The 18,461-nt window shown below is 39.3% G+C and overlaps 1 protein-coding gene across 4 annotated transcripts in view; it reads right to left on the bottom strand.

Annotated features, from left to right (window-relative positions):
* LOC143027817 (tyrosine-protein kinase BAZ1B-like) overlaps positions 1 to 18,220 on the bottom strand; it is a 71,180-nt gene extending 52,960 nt beyond the window's left edge. For 2 of the 4 annotated variants that reach the window (XM_076189409.1, XM_076189413.1), the window contains exons 1-8: positions 18,020 to 18,219; positions 12,361 to 12,536; positions 11,307 to 11,403; positions 5,280 to 5,410; positions 4,193 to 4,379; positions 2,660 to 3,641; positions 679 to 813; positions 55 to 171 (exon numbers count right to left, since the gene is read on the bottom strand). In XM_076189409.1, coding sequence (XP_076045524.1) covers positions 55 to 171; positions 679 to 813; positions 2,660 to 3,641; positions 4,193 to 4,379; positions 5,280 to 5,410; positions 11,307 to 11,403; positions 12,361 to 12,536; positions 18,020 to 18,132 — 1,938 coding nt within the window. In that variant the 5' untranslated portion in view covers positions 18,133 to 18,219. Of the gene's footprint in view, positions 1 to 54; positions 172 to 678; positions 814 to 2,659; positions 3,642 to 4,192; positions 4,380 to 5,279; positions 5,411 to 11,306; positions 11,404 to 12,360; positions 12,537 to 17,828; positions 17,978 to 18,019 lie in introns of those variants that run through there. The other 2 variants (XM_076189411.1, XM_076189412.1) reach the window with 2 other exon arrangements.
* Positions 18,221 to 18,461: the final 241 nt, after the last annotated feature.

Here is an 18,461-nt window from a genome sequence, read left to right as displayed (position 1 = left end):
TTTGTGAATTAACCAGAGGTCCATTTTCACACCAATTGTTTAGTGCAAACTCACCTTCTGTTTCATATATTCTTCCTTTTCTTCAGGTGACATCTTTTCTATAATCTTTTTTTCAACCATTTTATCTCTCCTTGCTAATAGATCATTCTTCATATCGCCCTCAGGAATAGCCTGTCAGAAGAGAAGCAAGCATTCACAGACTGGTTACAAAGTAGGACGAGAATCATATGAGAGGTACAAAGAAAAGAGATGAGAAGTAAAGCAAGCGCAAGATAAAGGAGGCAAAGAGGAGAGCAGATGTGAAATAGGGTAAAATTATGACAATTTTTTAAAGTAATAAAAAGATGTTTGTGAGAAAGTTTTAGCAAAGGGTATGTATGTTTTGTGGGTCTTGCGACACTGCTTCTGACCCAGGGCAGTGGACAAGATGTAGGGATGACCCGTCACCCAGGAGGTGCCAAGATAAGAGGAAGGGATGAGGGTAAAGTATGTAGGGGATGAAGTGGGTGGGAGTGGTTTCTATGCCTTTTTCTTTTTGGCTACCCTCCGTCTAAGGGGGAAAAAGCCTTTGGTATATGTATGCATTTGTGACTAAGCTCATCTTCACATAGGGAATTCAGCCTATGTATATGCATGTGAGTAACAAAAACTTATCAATCAACAAAACATGAACCTTACCTTAAGTTGTGCAGCTGTTAGTTTTTTCACTGTCAGGTCCATAGTGTACACCAGTTTCCTGCCCTTCAGAGTCTTGTAATCGTGGGCTAATTTTCGAAGCAAAGGAATCTTCATTACTGTCTCGGGTGTCCAAACCTGCCAGAAAAGATAAATTCCTTCATTGATTTATCAAATAAAAATAAAATTCTTTCTCAAATAAATCTAGGTATGAAACAAAACCACATAACAATATAAAAGTACTGATGAAGTGTGCAAACAGATTTTCTTGTCTGTAATTACACTTGTCTTCTGAGAGCTTTCTAATCATTAGGTCTAACCAACCCATTTCTCATCATGATTAAATAAACAGATTTTTATAGGTGTCATACTGAAATGTGTTCAGGTTCTCAAAATCTTTTCTTGAAATTGGTCCCATTCAAACATACACATACCAAGAAGTCCCCTCCCTCTTATAAGGTTAGTCAAGTCAACACATGCATCCACCCTGCACCCATCCAGAAACCCAGTCATTATCCCTTCTAGATCCTCACTGCCAAAACACCTCCACTAAAAGGCCAAACAGCCAAAGATGGGTTACCTCCACCACTTCAATACATGGCAACCACCCCTGATCCATGCAGGATGGTAGGACAAGGATGATTTTCCAAGAGTAGCTAAGATAGGAGGGACAACAAATGAATTTTTGGATGGGGTGTAGGGTGGATGAAACCTTCAATTCAGCCACCCTGTAAAGGTCTTTTTGGTATATGTATGTATATAAGTGGCCAATTTAAAGAAAAACTACTGGATCACCTGAGGATTTTATAGTACACCTATATAGTACTTTATAGTACACCCGACCTCTCAATCCAGTGGCTTGAGTCTCCTATTTTGAAGACTCATGGCTTCATTATCTGACAACAGCCGCTGACTGGCCTAAACTTCACTCACAGAAGTGACACTGATCTGGGTTTAGCTTAAGTAGAGCAATGTAAAAGGTGTTTGGCATCTTTTATGTACTGACAGCACCTAGGGCAACTTGCATCTCTGGCTAAGCCTATTCAGTGCTAATGTTTTGAAGCTGGATGGTGGCTAGAATGGAGATGTGCTTGTGTGATTCTTGCTTGCCATGGGAGGGATTTCTCTGCACAGCTAATGTCTTTGGGAGTTTGGTGGAGCTTAGTGATCAATTTGGGAGTGCTTGTTTTATGATATAGGTATGTATGCTACATGATGGTAGAAAATAGTTGTGGATATATATATATATAAAATTGTGTAATGTAATTGGATGGATTGTACACAGAAATGTGTGCATCTCATTTTCATGTGCTGTTCTTTGGGAAGTAATTCTGATGCAGTATGTAGTTGTTCCTGTCATCCAGGAGGTGCTAAATTAAGAGGGAGGGTGGAGGGGTGTGGAGTGTATTCAGGGATGGAATGGGTGGGAATGATTTTATCCCTTTTCCTTTTTGGCTACCTCCCTTGTAAGGGGGAAAAAGCCTTGGTATATATACATATATATATGTACGTATGTAGTTGTTCTACTGGGGATGGTTGAGTGCATTCTGTTACAGTGGAGATCAAATTTAATGTGGATGTGCAAATTTGTTTGGAATTAAACTTTTATTTTGACAAAAATTTCTCCCTTGAGTGGTCTATGGGCTTGTCTGCTGGCTATTGCTATCTAAAAGCCATGGCTCTCATGTAAAATAAACCTTGGGCAAATTCATAAATTTATCAAACAGCTATGTAAAACTATTAACAAAATTTTTTGCCAATTAACAGTAAGATAAACTATGCAAGGCCAAATATCACAAAATATTTCAGCAACAAGGTTAGTCTTCAACCCTTCATGGGTATAAGCTCATATATATATATATATATACACATTTTTCACTGCATATTAATGCTCCTTTGTCAGTGTACAAGACAGTAAAAATATGAAGATCATATAATACACTCAAATTTTTTATTTTAACAACTGAAAATGGAAGTAACATACCCTCTTTTGCCTAGGAGACTTTGTAGGCGAACTTACAGACTCTTGTGGCTTAACAGGAGCCTGCATAATGAAATTTAGGCTCTCCAAATTTCCTTTCTTCATGTTATTTTCTCCAATTCTAGGTGACTTGAGTTCATGTAAGGTCACTTGTTTAATCTTTCTGGTCAATTTTTGCCTCCTCTTCTCCTCAGTCATTTCTTTTTTCATCTCTTTCATTTTCAACTTCTCTTCCTTTAACTTTATTTTGTCTTCCTTCTTTTTAAGTCTTTCATTCTTCTTCCTTGCTTTCTCCTGCAATTCTCTCTCCTTCTCCTCCTTGGTTTTGTTTGGCCTTCTCTTTCTTGGTGTACCATCGGCTTTGTAAAGCAACGATCCCTTGAAAGCCTGTGGTTTAATCTTGACAATACCTTCACTTTTTGGAGTACCTTCGATTTTCAAAAACGAGTCAAGGTTTGATGTAAGTAGCTTGGGTGCCACTCCCAGGTCCAGTGTGAGTTTAGGAACAACGGGTTTCTTATCAAAAGTTGATGGTTTTCTATCTGGAGGCGAGATCACACTTACGGGTTTGGAAGGTGCTCTACTTACGAGGGAAGCAAGTGAAAGGTCATCCTCACTATCACTCGTTTCTAACTTGATCTCTACTGGAGACAGGATGGGCCCGTTCATTACACCTTTATTCACTTTGACAAGTTTTTCCTCTTTGGGTGCCTTCAGTTTCTCCACTTTGGGTTTCTTATCCACCTTTTCCACTTTCGGTTTCTTTAGTCGTTCCTTGCCAGGGCCCTCGGCTTTTCTTTTCCTGCCAGGGCTGCCGGTTGTTTTAGGTGAAAAGAATATCGAAGCTATTTTGTTTGGAATATTGTACCGCTTGACCAAGTCTTCTGCAACCAGCCAGGGAGTGTGGGAGCTGGATCGCTGACGCATTGCATTGGCACGAATGAATAACCTGAAGTGTTCTTTTGGGGGGACCTTCTGAGTTCGTCTGTGGGATAAAAAAAATTCTTTTAATGTCCTACTTAAGCAAGACAAGGTGTGCAAAGGTGGTGTGTATTACAAGAAAGATAGCAGGAAATAGAAGGAAGGGTAGTGAGTGGTGGGATGAGGAAGCGAATCATAAAAGAGGTACTAAGAAAAGAAAAGAGAAGTAAGGCATGAGATAATGAGAGCAGATGTGAAATGAGGTAAGAGTATGACAAATTTTTGAAAGTAATAAAAAGAGGTTTTGGAAAGAAATTAAGAGAGGAAGTGGAGGTGAATGGTAAAAAAAAAAAAAAAAAAAAAAAATTCATCATCATCAATCAAGATGGAGATATGGGAGGGTCCAAGAACTGTTTCCACTTAATGGGGGGCAACAAGTGTCCGGTCAGTCAAACTTGATGCAAACAATTATCACTCAGATATACCAACAACAATGGGTGAGCAATTTCAAACTTATAATAAAATCATGATATCCATCACTCTTTTTTAGGACAGATTTCTGTCAAACAATTTGCAATTATCCAATTCCAAAATATGACAAAAACTAATACTTACTTGAGATGTTCAGTTGGAACATCACTAATAAGTTTCCCTTCTCCAATAATCTCTACATCATACATAAGATTCAACATCTTCTTTTTCGAAGGAGAATCGTCTAAGTTCTTGTTTGGACTAGTCGAACGGACAACAGTTACATTACCATTGGGAGCACCATGCAGAGAATTAGTGTGGCAATGGTTTTCTGCAACAAAATTTAGACATTTATTATCAACATAGAATAATTCATTTGGCTATACATAATATTCATACACTGCTCCTTAAACTATTTCCTTGTATTCCTCTTGCAGGGGAATCATGGTGCCTAAATCTGGCCAAAGCCATCAGGCTGGCCAACATGTAAACAAATTTTCCTTAATACATTATTTCTCTGAAGAAGCCTATTTGTGTGAAACTAGTCAGAAATAAACTTGGATTTTGATTTATGTCTTCCTCACCCACCTTCACCTTTCCAGTATAGTGGCACTAACATGCTGTCCCATTGACTGGGAGAAGGCAGAAAACTAATAAAGGACCCCCCTATCCTTCACCAAGATCCTGAGAGTACATGTATGGCCCTAAGGGGCTGGTACCTGGACTCTAAATTGGGGACAGAAACCCCCTCTCTATTCCAGCACTTGTTCTCCCACATCTAGCCAGACATACATACCAGGTCTGTAAACATTTGGCATGCATAAACCTATAAACTACTCACACATCCATCAGGTGCAGCAAATGATTAATGTGGGTCCACCTCACATGCACCATACTCACCAAAACAAAGTCCATAAATAGTAAAAAGTTGTGGTTACTACACATCAACACACCCAAAAACACTAAACATACTACAAATAAACATCAATAATATCATAAAAACATGACCTACTTCAATTCCTACATTGCAACTTACACAACTCCTATTGCCTCAATACAGTGACCTTTCCCCCTCATCTGCTCAAGAATTCTCTTTAAGCTGAGAAGAATTCCTTGACATTAAACCATTCAATCATCTACATAAAAAAGGGTTTCTTTCCCATTACGAGGGAGGTAGCTAGCCAACACCCACTGTCTGAGATATTAACACCCAAGATATGGTATGGCTTACCTTTACTGCCAGGGCTACTGTCTGCAGATGTGCAGCCATTCATAGCAACTGGGGAGGCATCTTCAGAATTACCATTCTCACACTTAACTGCATTAGGAGCCTCCTTGGAAGACACGATGCAAACTTTGACACTGCAAAAACAAGTTTTCATTGCTAAGCACATCCTTAGAAGAAAAGCATGTATTATTTAGCATTCTAATATTCAATGATAAATGGTGCCTCTATCTTTGAGGTGGAGTCACAAAAATCTTAAAAGAGAGATTTAAAAACAGTAGAAGAGATGATCAGAAACATGAGAAGTTAAGATGAGAGGGAGGAAAGGGTGGTAGATGGGAGTATATGTCTTTTGACTTGGCTACCTCCCTGTTAAGGGGGAAAAAGCCCTTGGTATATAGAGAGGAGGGATATACATATACAAAAAAGGATATTTCCTATGTAAAGAGGGGAACGCCCACCTCCAATTCAACATGTGTATTCATCCTACACCCATCCCACACCTATCAATAAATCCGTATCATCCTCCCCATCTTACATCCTTATGGATAGTCATCCTTGTCTCCTGCCACAATGCTGAGGTCAGAGGCATTGTATTAAGACAGTAATTCCACAAAAGGTCCTGACATTGGAAACTGGTTTACCCTTATCATTTCATTACATAGCATCCCCCTCCATCATCCACTCAAGAAAATACAAAGTATACAAAAAGAAATGAGAGGTAAATGCAAGGGTAACAGGTCAGGTACTGATGATGGTTAAAGAAAATGGAGAAAAATGGGAGATAAGCCAGTTCTTGTTTGCTGACAATATTGTGTTTGTAGCAGGATTGGTGGAGGGATTAAGGAAGTTAGAGATGGATTTTGGGAAGGTGTGTGAAAGAATGAAGTTGAAGATAAATGCATACATACATATACCAAGGCTTTTTCCCCCTTACAAGGGAGGTAGCCAAAAAGAAAAAGGCATAAATCTATTCCCACCCATTCCATCCTTAAATACACTCCACCCTCCCTCTTATCTTGGCACATCCTGGATGACTTTCACCCCTTGTACACCTCATCACCTTACTTTTCCCCACATTTATCTTTAATTTTCTTCTTTCACACTCTCCCAAGCTCTGTCACCAACTTCCTCAATCCCTCCTCTGATCCTGCTACAAGTGCAGTGTCGTCCTCAAACAACAGCTGGCTCATCTCCCACTTTTCTCCATTTTCTTTAATCATCTCCAATCCCTGACCCACCACCCCATCCATGTATAAGTTGAACAGCCAGGGTGACATAACACATCCCTGATGAAGTCCCACCTTTACCTCAAACCACTCACTCTCTCCATTTCTAATCCTGACATATGCTCTACTACTCTCGTAAAAAACCCTTGACAGCTTCTAGAAGCTTTCCTATCCTGTATATCTGCAAAACCTCCCACAGTGAGTTCCTGTCTAACCTGTCATAAACCTTTTCCAAATCCATAAATACCCAAAAGAAAAGAAAAGAAGAAGAAGGAGGAGAAAAAAAAAAAAAAAAAAAAAAAAAAAAAAAAAACATCTTTACCTTTTCCTATAGCTTTCTCATGTATCTATCTTACCACAAAAATCTGATCTACACAACCTCTACTTGTCCTAAATCCACACTGTTCCTCACCAATTACTCCCTCTGTTCCTCTCCTAATCCTCTCAATCAAGATCCTCCCCTAAGCCTTCCCAACTACACTTAACAAGCTAATCCCTCTGAAACTACTACACCCACACTTGTCCCCTTTTCCCTTGTAAAGTGGAACTATACAGGCACTCCTCCAGTCCTCTACCCTCTCTCCAACAAACATTAAATAACCTCACCAGCCAGTCCACCATCACTGTACCTCCTTTTTTTTTAGACATTCTGCATGGCATCCATCCAGACCAGGTGCCTTGCCTGCTTTCATCATCTTAACAACTGCCTTCACTTCCATCCTTCCTTATTTCTCCTCCATTTTCCTCACTCATCACTCTCATTTTCTTAGCGCTTCCCACTGCAACTCCCTAAAATACTCTGCCCATCTTCCCTTTATGCCTTCTCTTCCATTATCACCTCTCCATCTGCACCTTTTACCTTTTCTTCTCTCCTTGATTCGCCTCCTCTTCCTCTCTTAATTTCTTTCCAAAACATCTTTTTATTACTTTCAAAATTTCCTGTCACACTCTTACCCCATTTCACATCTGCTCTCCTCTTTGCCTCCTTTATCTTATGCATTACATCTATTGTCTTTTCTTTGTACCTCTCATAGATTCCCTATTTTGTAACCAATCTGTGAAAGCTCACTTCTTCTCTTCTACAACCTTCTTTGTTTCCTCATCCCACCACTCATTACCCTTCCTTCCATTTCCTCCCACCATTCTTGTTCAATACACCATCTTTACACACTTTATGACTCCCTCCTTGAACCATGTCCATTCCTCCTCCACTCCTAGTTCATCTATATCCTTCACTCCCTCCCACTCCTTTCTCAGCTTCTTGTACTCCTCCTCCTCATTTAACCACTTCCATACGGTGACACCTACGTAAGCGTCATGAAGAGCAAGTGGATACTTGATGATGCCGACGTCGGCGTCTTGATTATATTTATTGTAGTGGTACCTACGTAACCTCCATTCTCTCTAAACTGGCTTCATCATATTTTCTATGGTTATCAAAATTCACAGGTAAAAGAGAACGAATGATTGAGCACTGACTTTATTTTTTATAATGCAATTATTATGACACAACATTGCACGTCGGGCAGCTAATGCTGCCAGACGTGCGATGTGCCCCGGAGTGAAGGGGTTAAGGAGTTCACTCTAAGCACCTCCCTACATTTTACCCTTTTCCTCTTTCTCCATCTATCCTCCACTCTCAGCTTACCTTTCACCAAAAAATGACCTGATATCCCCCCCACTCTCTCCCCTTAGAACATGAACTTCCTATTATACTCTTATTTACCACTACATAGTCCAATTACACTCTATCTACCATGCACTACCTTCTCCCATGTGTACTTATGCTTGACTTTCTTCCTAATCATTGTATTTTCTATTATCAACTCTCTAGACATCTCCACCATCAACTCTCCATTATGATTCTTTCCTGGAACTCCACACTTCCCAACCACTCTGTCTATTGGTTCATTTCCTACCCTAGCATTAAGGTCTCCCAATACTACTACATTGACATTTCTCCCTAATCCCTCTATGCACTCATTTAAATCCATCCAAAAAGCCTCCCTTTCCTCTACACTCTTCTCACTACCAGGCCCATATGCACTAAAACCCACATCTCCTTTCCCAGTTTCACCTTCATCCACATTAACCTTGAAGAAACCTCCTTCCACTCCACTACATGTTTACCTATCTCTTCACTTACTAGTATAGCCACCCATTCTCTCCCTCGCCCTCTTTTCACTCCTGAGAACCTCCCAACTACACTCCCAAACGCACACTTGCCCCTCCCTCTCAACTTAGTTTCACTCAAAGCCAACAAATCCATCTTTCTTCTCACGAACATACTGCCTATCTCTTCCCTTTTACTCTTATCTGTACTACATCCATGCACATTAAAAAATTCAAACCTTAGGGTACTGGTAGGAAAACTCCTAGACCCTCTTATGCCTTTACTTTTTTTAGGAATGTCCCCTGTGGGGCTACAGGGAGAAGGATGCCTCATCCTAATCCCTGTCCCATTTTTCTCACCTCTTATGATTCAAGTGGGAATACTTGGTGGCAGTATTCTTTCCCCACACCACAGGGGAAGTGGATAACTTGAAATAGAGTGAATGTGGTGGGAAAAGGAGGAATGGAGGTGGAGGATGGTGCCCCAACTTGTAGAAGGGTTTGTAGGACAGAATTTAATGAATAATACCTTTGGTCCAAATTGCTGGCACCAGGGTTCACATCAACCTCTACCACATGTAGTGATGCTCTAACATGTTTGGCTGGCGAACATACATACATATACCAAGGCTTTTTCCCCCCCTTCCAAGGGGGGTAGTCAAAAAGAAAAAGGTATAAAATCATTCCCACCCATTCCATCCCTGAATACATTCCACACCCCTCCACCCTCCCTCTTATCTTAGCACCTCCTGAATGACGGGTCATCCCTGCACCTTGTCCACTGCCCTGGGTCAGAAGCATAGATGGGTTTTAGTTGAAATCTCCCTCCCAGATGATTCCTAATCCCATTATTGGATTAGTTTATTTAAAGACAGGCATTCTTGACCCCCCCCCCCCCTTTCCACGAGAAAGGGAAGAGGTGGATACTTGGGAGTTGTGAAAATCATTTCATGAGGGAGAGCAAGGGGGTGACAGCCTCAGTATTTTTCTATGAGTGGGTATTTGTCTGATATGTAAATGCTATATAGCTGATCGGATTGCCCAGTCTCTATTATAATATATAAATACATACATATACCAAGGGCCTTTTCCCCCTTACAAGGGAGGTAGCCAAACTAAAAAGGCATAAATCCACTCCCATCCATTTCACCCCCCTCCCTCCCTCTTGTCTTGGCTTCTCATGGATGACGGATCATCCCTGCATCTCACCCATCATCCTGGGTCAGAAGCAATGCAGCAAGGCACAGCAACGCTGCTTCACTCAATTGACAACAACCCTCTCTCTGTCATCTCATGAAGTAACATTGATGACAGGGAGAAATCCCTTCAGGTTGTGTCAAAATACCATTCACACAAAATCACTCCCTAAACCCACCCTTATCCTCCATCCATTCCTTTCCATGTATCACAGTGTTATCCATACACAGCCATTCTCCACTCATCCCCTTCTTCCTCACTGCCTCTTTTACCCCATCCATCCATCTCATCCTTGGTCGTCCCCTCATGTTCACTACATCCACCTCTGCCTTCCCCGCCTTTTACTAATCTTTCTTTACTCATTCTTTCCATGTGTCCAAACCATCCCTATCTCAGATCTTCTTTTTCACCCTCCACTCTCCTCCTCGTTTCCCACTCTATCCAACCTTGCAACCTCTACCATACTTCTCAGACATTTCATTTCGAAATACATTCAAAATTTTCTTCTCGTTTGTTCCATGCCTGCCCCATACAGTTCTGTCAGCACAATCACCCCTTCATACAATCTCCACTCTTAGCATCCATTCCCAAATGTTTAATTATCATTACACTTTTTAATTCCCCAAGGCATTTACTTGCTTATCTCAATCTACATTCTACCTTCACTCCTCCCTTGCCTGTCATATTCGCACCCAAGTATCTACAGCTATCCACTTCCTTCAGTCTCTCTCCCTTAATACTCCCTTCCAATTTGCTGCAACATTCTCCCCTTGTACATCCCACCACCTTACTTCTGCCTTTAACTTTCTCCTCTAACACACACCCTCAAATTCCATCACTAATTTCCTTAATTCCCTCCCTTTGATCCTACCACTAGTCCAAAGTTGTTAGCAAATAACAACTGGCTTACCTCCCACTTTTCTCCATTTTCTTTAACCATTTCCAGTCCCCTGCCCATTACCTTTGCATTTACCTCCTGCACCACCCCCATCCATGTTCATAATGAAAAGCCATGGTGACATGACACACCCCTGACAGTCCTACCTTTACCTCTTTACATTTGCTCTCTCCATTTCTAATTCTAACACAGGCTCTACTACTCTTGCGAAATCTTGACTGCCCTTAACAGCTTTCCTCCAATTCCATGTATCTGCAAAACCTCCCACAGTGCCTTTCTGTCTACCGTGCCATAAGCCTTTTCCAGATTCATAAAGGGAAGAGAGAGAGAGAGAGAGAGAGAGAGAGGGGGGAAATAAATAAATAAATCAAAATAATTGCTAAATCTTTAACACATACCTATCTTACCACAAAAATTTGATCCATGCAACCCCTACCTTTCTTAAACCCACTCTGTTCCTAACATAATGACATAACTGTGAAGTCAATACCCCTGTATGGGATAACTATGTAAAATTAGAGAGAGAGAGAGAGAGAGAGAAAAAGGTGCCTAGTTGGCCACAGAGGGAAACAATAACTAAATAACAATGACACTTACGGAACATGACCCTTGAGGAGAACTTCCTCCCCTGGGTGAAAGCGTGTGTGGCATAGTAGTGATGTCGATTCCACCAACTGGTCGAGTGAACTAGTACCTGAAGATCAGGATTGCAATGGCATTAATCACTGGAAATTATATAAATTAAGCAAGTGGGTTCAGTTAAAAGATAGTTCTAGGGGGCAAAACTGCGAAATAACTAAAACTGAAGAATTAATACATTGATTATATCAAATGTAAAACCCCTAAATGAATATTTTGTACTAGAACTTCAAACACTCAAGTTATGCAATTTCAAGGTTAACAAGATGAGATTGTCATAGTCCTGAGTGGGAAAGTTCTCTGATCTAAACACAGAATCAAACTTTCATCACCTCATGACCATTCATCCACATGGTACGGACATGAAAGGGGGCATTAAATGGGCCTTAATGCACATGCGGTGGGTGTGAGTTAAGGCAGCCACTCTTTATGGGAGAAAGGGCCTTTGCTAAACATACACATCCAACACCCCTGTACTACAATAATTTTGACCAACTTTTGCTGTTGTCATATCATTATACAACTAAACTTTTCTGACATGTAAATAGCTATGAGAGGATCTATCAACATTTAATATTAATTGGATGTTCCATTTAAAGTTCCATAGCATATCAAATATCCTAATTTTGATCCACATCTTGACTGTGCGACAGGGATGAGGATGATGATAATATATATATATATGAATGGTAGGGTGGTGAGATAAACACTGAATAAAAATAAATCAATAAAAATAAACAAATAAAATAAAATGATTAAACAAAAAATAAATATTGATTTAAATTTTGGTTGTCATATATGCAAGTACATCTATTCTGATAGAAAATATGACAAATAAATCACAGCATAATATAGGTACAAATAGTAGTTCAGGAAATATATGGAAAAAAATGAGGTGATACAGCTATCCAACACAGGTTGTCCTGTATATAGATGCAACAATGTGATTTACATGTGTTTGCAGGTTTATCAAAAGAACTTAACCAACATATGACGATACTACAACACTTACTATGGTGAATCTGAGAAAGAATGGGTTTCTGTAGTGCAGGAGGAAAGGTCTGGGACAGCATGACGCGAACCTTGGCTTCACTGGTCCAAGCCTCTTGGTGGGTCAGACCTGAACGACCTGAGCACTGGCAAGTCCAAATACTTTGACTGTACAGGGCTAAACGATCTTCATAATCACTGCAATAAATACGAGACGAGATGATAATTCTCAGTGATCACCTTTACTTCATTTTATTTTTCATGGTAATTAGAACATCTCAACACAACCCCAATTTTGACCTGCACTCTATACAGCTCCTGACATTTCACTTCATGTTTCATACCATCATTCTCGCCACAACCAACAGTCCCACATTTTTCATTAACTTTGTTTACCAAATTATGACCACAGACTTAGAGCCAATGTTTCATAGACAGTAACCCTAAAAACCAACAACTGTTTAAAACATTTCTCAGTCCCTTCCATACATTTCATTATGAAACATCTGTTGTATTAGTGCATGTTTGTTCCATGTCACTTGCTGATAGGAGGATGAGGATGGTAACTGATGCCAGATGTAAGATCTTTGGGACAGGAAAGACAGTCAAACCTGACAAATATTTTGGGTCTGGCCAAGAGACCAGTTGCTGGCTCCTTGGGACTATGCTTCCAGAAGTATGGGTACTAATGAAATTTAAAGATTAACGAGACGATTCTCGCCAATATTTGTCTTGCAAGCTACCTAGTGTCTCCCTCTGTTGTGTCTGTAGCTACCTAGTGTCTCCCACTGTTGTGTCTGTAGCTACCTAGTGTCTCCCACTGTTGGTCCCACTCAAAGTGTATTAATCCATGTCTAGAAATTTCTTGTCACTGACATATGGTGTTATCCTTTCATTTCAGCAATACAATAAACCTATGGATTTTGAACTAAGCTCACCCTTTTTATCCTGTAATGTAGCAACTATTTACCCTACCATATTTTTCAGACATTTCATCTCAAGCATATTTAAACATTTCTTCTCTTAATTCCAGGCCTCTGTCCCATACAGTGCCATTAGCACAATCATCTCTTCACATAATCTCCTCTTCGCATCCATTCCCAAATACCTATTTCTCATGACACTTTTTAATACCCCAAGGCATATACTTGCTTCACTCAGTAAACAATTGATTTCTACCGCCACTCCTCACTCCTGCCACATGCGACCTAAAGCTAAAGGGACTTTTACTTTATGAAAAACAAACTAGGAGACACATTCTAAAATTTCAGATAAGTAGAGAAACCGTCTTGCCCTCAATCCCAACACTCACACTATAAGAAACTGGTCATGCACACCTGGCTCAGAACCATTGCTATAATGGATGCCAGAGATTACAATAATAGATTCCAAGTCAGGTTTCCAATACTGTTACTTCAAGTCTAGTCAATACTAACTAGTTTTTCATAATTTCTTTGTATACACACTAAGCAAACGAGTTTATCCTCAGGTTTCAATTTCTTGTTGAAAAAATATCCCAAATACCCTTTATCATTTTTCTTGAGCCTATTCCTATACTACATACATATTTTGTATCAAATGAGTACCAAGGTCAGCAAGCTCAACTATAACACCATTACTCTTGCAGCAAAAATAAACACTGAATGGATATATATATATATATATATATAGAGAGAGAGAGAGAGAGAGAGAGAGAGAGAGAGAGAGAGAGAAAGAGTTCATATATTCATTTCTATGATAATTTGCTACCATGGGCTGCAGGATTTCTGCAAGAGACCAGGGGCAATGGACTGATTGACTGCTATGGATACTTAGGAAACCCAGATATATGTAATCTCATTTTTCCAATATTTGAGGAGAAAAAAAAAAAAAAAATAAAAAAAAAAAAAAAAAAAAAAAAAAAAAAAAAAAAAAAAAAAAACTTATGACCTTCAAAATTTTTATAGGATATAAAAACCACTTCTCACCATTCATTCATCACTCAACAATACTGATTACACTATGTTCAAACTAATGGAATTGTATTATTCTTAAAAGAACAATAACTTGAGTTCTAGGATATTGTCCATTTCCTGTTTACAGGCAGTAGTAGTGACGAGTTATTACATTTACATATCATAATGTAAAAAACATAAATATTTTTACAGTTAAGGTGGGTGCCTGGGAACTACAACGTTGTCCACTGTCATAACAGGATATCATCCATAGCTGGGGACAGGAAGTGCTAGCATGCCACCTATAACTGTTTTCCTCCACATTTGGATGATTACTACAGTTGATATGCAGCACAATATTACTCAAATATACACAGCAAACTAATCACTACATCTACACAAAATCACATTCACACCCAGATTACAAAACAAGATCTTTAAGATAGTTCACCAAATTCAACACTCCACCCTACAAACCATCATCCCTACACAAAAATCCTTCTAAAGAAGCAAGAACCATACTAACACAGTTGTATCTAATATGCCATACAGCACTGAACTGGCTTGGTCACTAAACCAAATTGGCATGGACCTGATAATCCTTCCCTCCCCCAACACACAAGCAGATCATCACCAAACTTTGTATGCAGCACCACATTACTTAAACATACAACCTATATCACATATCTTCACAAAAACAACCAAATTATAATACAAGATCTTCAAGGCAGACAACTACACAATACAGCCCCCCCACCCCCCATCAGCAAGAAACATACTAGCACAGTGTTCAGGACAACATACAGCACTGAATTGGCTTGGTCACAGAATCAAACTGAAATGGAACATATCATTGTTCTCCTCCACTATCAGGTTATCAACAATTTATACCAAGAAACACACCAATTGAAAACAATATCAAGAAACACACCTTTTGAAAACAATCACTAGCACCATACAGTACTAATCTGTCATACACAACAAACCGATCATCTACAATCAAACTACACAAAAACACATTAACCCAGATAAGATCTTCAAGATAGACATCAAACTTGATGCTCCACCCCCACCCCCAACCATCAGCACTAATGAAAAATCCCTTTTTTAAAGGAGGTAAGAACCATACAAGGATGCTTTAGTTCAATACACTATACAACACTGAATTGTTTTGGTCATGGAATCAAATTGCCCTTGACACAACCATCTTACACTGCCCACACTAAACTTTCATGAACACAATATTTCTTCCTTGGGTGACCTACTGGCATATCCAGTGGTGGATCTTTCCTGTTATTGCCCCACCACTATTTTTTCATCTTTCTGTTGTCTTTGATTTTGTTTATCTTAGGTTAACCTAACCTATCCTAACCCAAGATAGGTTAGGTTATGTTATGTTAGGTTAACCTAACCTATCCTAACCCAAGATAAACAAAATCAAAGAAAACAGAAAAATAAAAATAAAAATTGTGGTGGGGCAATAACAGGAAAGTTCTCCAGTGGCTGTTGCCAGTCACCTATGAACTGTGGATCTCTAGCAAGAGACCTGGGGCAACAATTGGTTGCATGCAGCATCAACAGGCAGATCTTATAGTTGTGAACAAAACTCTCTCATATTGAGAGCATCAGGGTCTTCATCTGACATATCTAGACAATCAGCATCAGATTTGGATGGTTTTAAAGCAGATGTAAAAAGGGTTAAAGGGTGGGCAGGGTGAGGTCACGGGAACTCTGGAGGGGGATGGAAGGTGAGGTCATGACATGTGAGAAGGCTTTAGAAGCAGACAATCTGTCCTGGTGAGGTCAATGTGAGGAGGCTTTAGGAGCAGACAATCTGCCCTGTCATCTTTGCTGCACTTCATGCAAATACCATGAAACAGTCCTTTGTAAAAACTTCATGGCAAAGTAAATGGGTTCTAAACAATGGTGAGAGAGAGAGAGAGCGAGAGAGAAGGAAAAGGGGGTGGGGGAGTACAAGGTGGTGAATCATAGACATCACTAGCAAATAGGTTTACATTGAGGCCAGTTGGCTAGATTTAAACCAAGTGGAGACAAATTATGCTGCTAAATATGATGACACTGCATACAACAATGAAGAAAAAGAAAGGTATGGCAAATTACAATGAACAGAAAATTGCAAATTCTACAAGGGGAGTTGTCAAAACTGAAACTGAATTCATTATTCTTATTTTTCAATAGATTGTCTACAGCTATCAAATTTTCAGGAGAATGGACAGTATCCTAATCTGGTAAACTCACTCATTTTTTTTCTTTACTCATTCTTATTTTGTGTGTCTTGTTAAATTGCTTTTGACCCTGGGCAGTGGGCGAGTTGCAGGAATGACCTGCCACCAGGAGGAGCCAAGATAATAGGGAGGGAGGGAGGGAGGGAGGGGGGGTGAATGGGAGTGGAGTATGTGGGGATGGAATGGGTAGGAGTGGATATTATGCATTATTTTTTTGGCTACTTCCTTTGTCAAGGGGAAAAGCCATTGGTATATGTACAAACGTATTTCATGGGGGGGAGGGGGGCTTCCCTAGCATTTGTAGCCATACATAACGTGAATTGGAGAAGCTGAGGTATATGTAAATTGTAAAATAAAATAAATATTTGAAATAAGATAAAAATTTATCTGGAGATAGGAAAAAAGTATATGAGTGATTATACCCATGGCACTGTATATAGAGGAGACTTCAACTTTAGAGGAAGCAACAAGGTGAAACCTGAATGTATTTGAGATACAGGTGGTAATATAGTCATAAGAAAAAGTAAAAGAATATAGAGAAGGATTTAAGGATTTCCTACATTTCACACAGGGCCAAAGTGACCTACTTAAACTTAACTACACATGTTATAGTTCTAAATTTATGCATGACTCTCTAAACAATTACACTTTTATTTCTGATACTAACATGAACCTGACAAATAAAAATTTTGATAGAATATCACAAAACAATGAGATAAACTTAGTTTAAAAAATGTTGCTTACATTCATGGATTTAAAGTTATCCCTAATTTTTCATGAAACCCAAACTTCACTAAAATTCTGTAATTGTGATCACACAAAAATTAATTATGTCATGTTTTGAATAATTCTTGCTAGCAGCAACTTGAAATTCCCAATAGAATATTAAACTAAAACTGTACAATAAACATGAATATACGTGTCCAGCCAGTTTCCTAATTTATATTTTGGACAAAAAAGCCAACCACAGACGAGACATAAAATTTCCCGTCAGACTGGCAGGTGGGAGAGAACATCTATTATGCAACCCTTTAATACTCTACTTAATCAAATAATTCAATCGAGGTGTCACATACATATGGTTCCATAATTTATTATTTCTTCTTCCACTCCAGATCAGTAAATATTACGATACGAAACCAAACCTTGAGCAAATTCGATTTCCAAAAAGCAAGAGCGTATTTCAACCCTCCACTCTACGGAAACTAAGCGAGGCAATCTCCATCTTCGCATGCCTTCCGACTATACTTAATTGTCCTGTCCAAATTCGGTATATTTAAGCAGGTGGGAGCCATAAGATTATAATTCACCATTGCACTTCCGTCGCTCAGCAGACTATGTTCAGTAGTCGGATAAGAGGTTAACTGTAGATGAAGCGAAAGTAGTGCTTAACGCTCATTAATACAAAGTTTAGTGGTTCCGCTATTATAATGGTACTCGGTGCGCGGGACACACATCTCTCGATTGTAAACAACAGGCCGGCGTTTTGGCGGGCACTTACCTCTTGTTTACAAATTTTTCCCCTGTATGTTGAATCACGTATAGCTCACTAGATGAATCTACATTATCTGGGGGTTTGATAAGTCTAAACACTTGCCCCTGTAAGAGAGGCATCTTGCGAAAATTAATACACAAATCAGGAGACACTTTTTCACTCCTTCTGGGTCGCAAGCTGTTCGAAACCGCGGGAACAAACACTAGCGTCTTCAATGCTCCGTAAGTAGATCCACCAATTCTTGAAATAATAATCGTTCATTCAGAACTGATATTCCATTTATGAAATATTAATCTAAATACCTCAATTCGTGAAAAGTAACAATATTTTAACTAATTGATTATATATTTGATATATATCACTGCCCAACAGTAGAAAAGAAAATGGGTTCACTTCCTCAAAGGTAAACAAACTTCGAATAATACCGCGCAATTTGAATGAAAATGGA

Source organism: Oratosquilla oratoria, chromosome 8 (assembly GCF_046742065.1).
Source record: "Oratosquilla oratoria isolate Oo_2021 chromosome 8, ASM4674206v1, whole genome shotgun sequence".
NCBI lineage: Eukaryota > Metazoa > Arthropoda > Malacostraca > Stomatopoda > Squillidae > Oratosquilla > Oratosquilla oratoria.
This window is presented reverse-complemented; position numbering and strand designations above follow the sequence as displayed.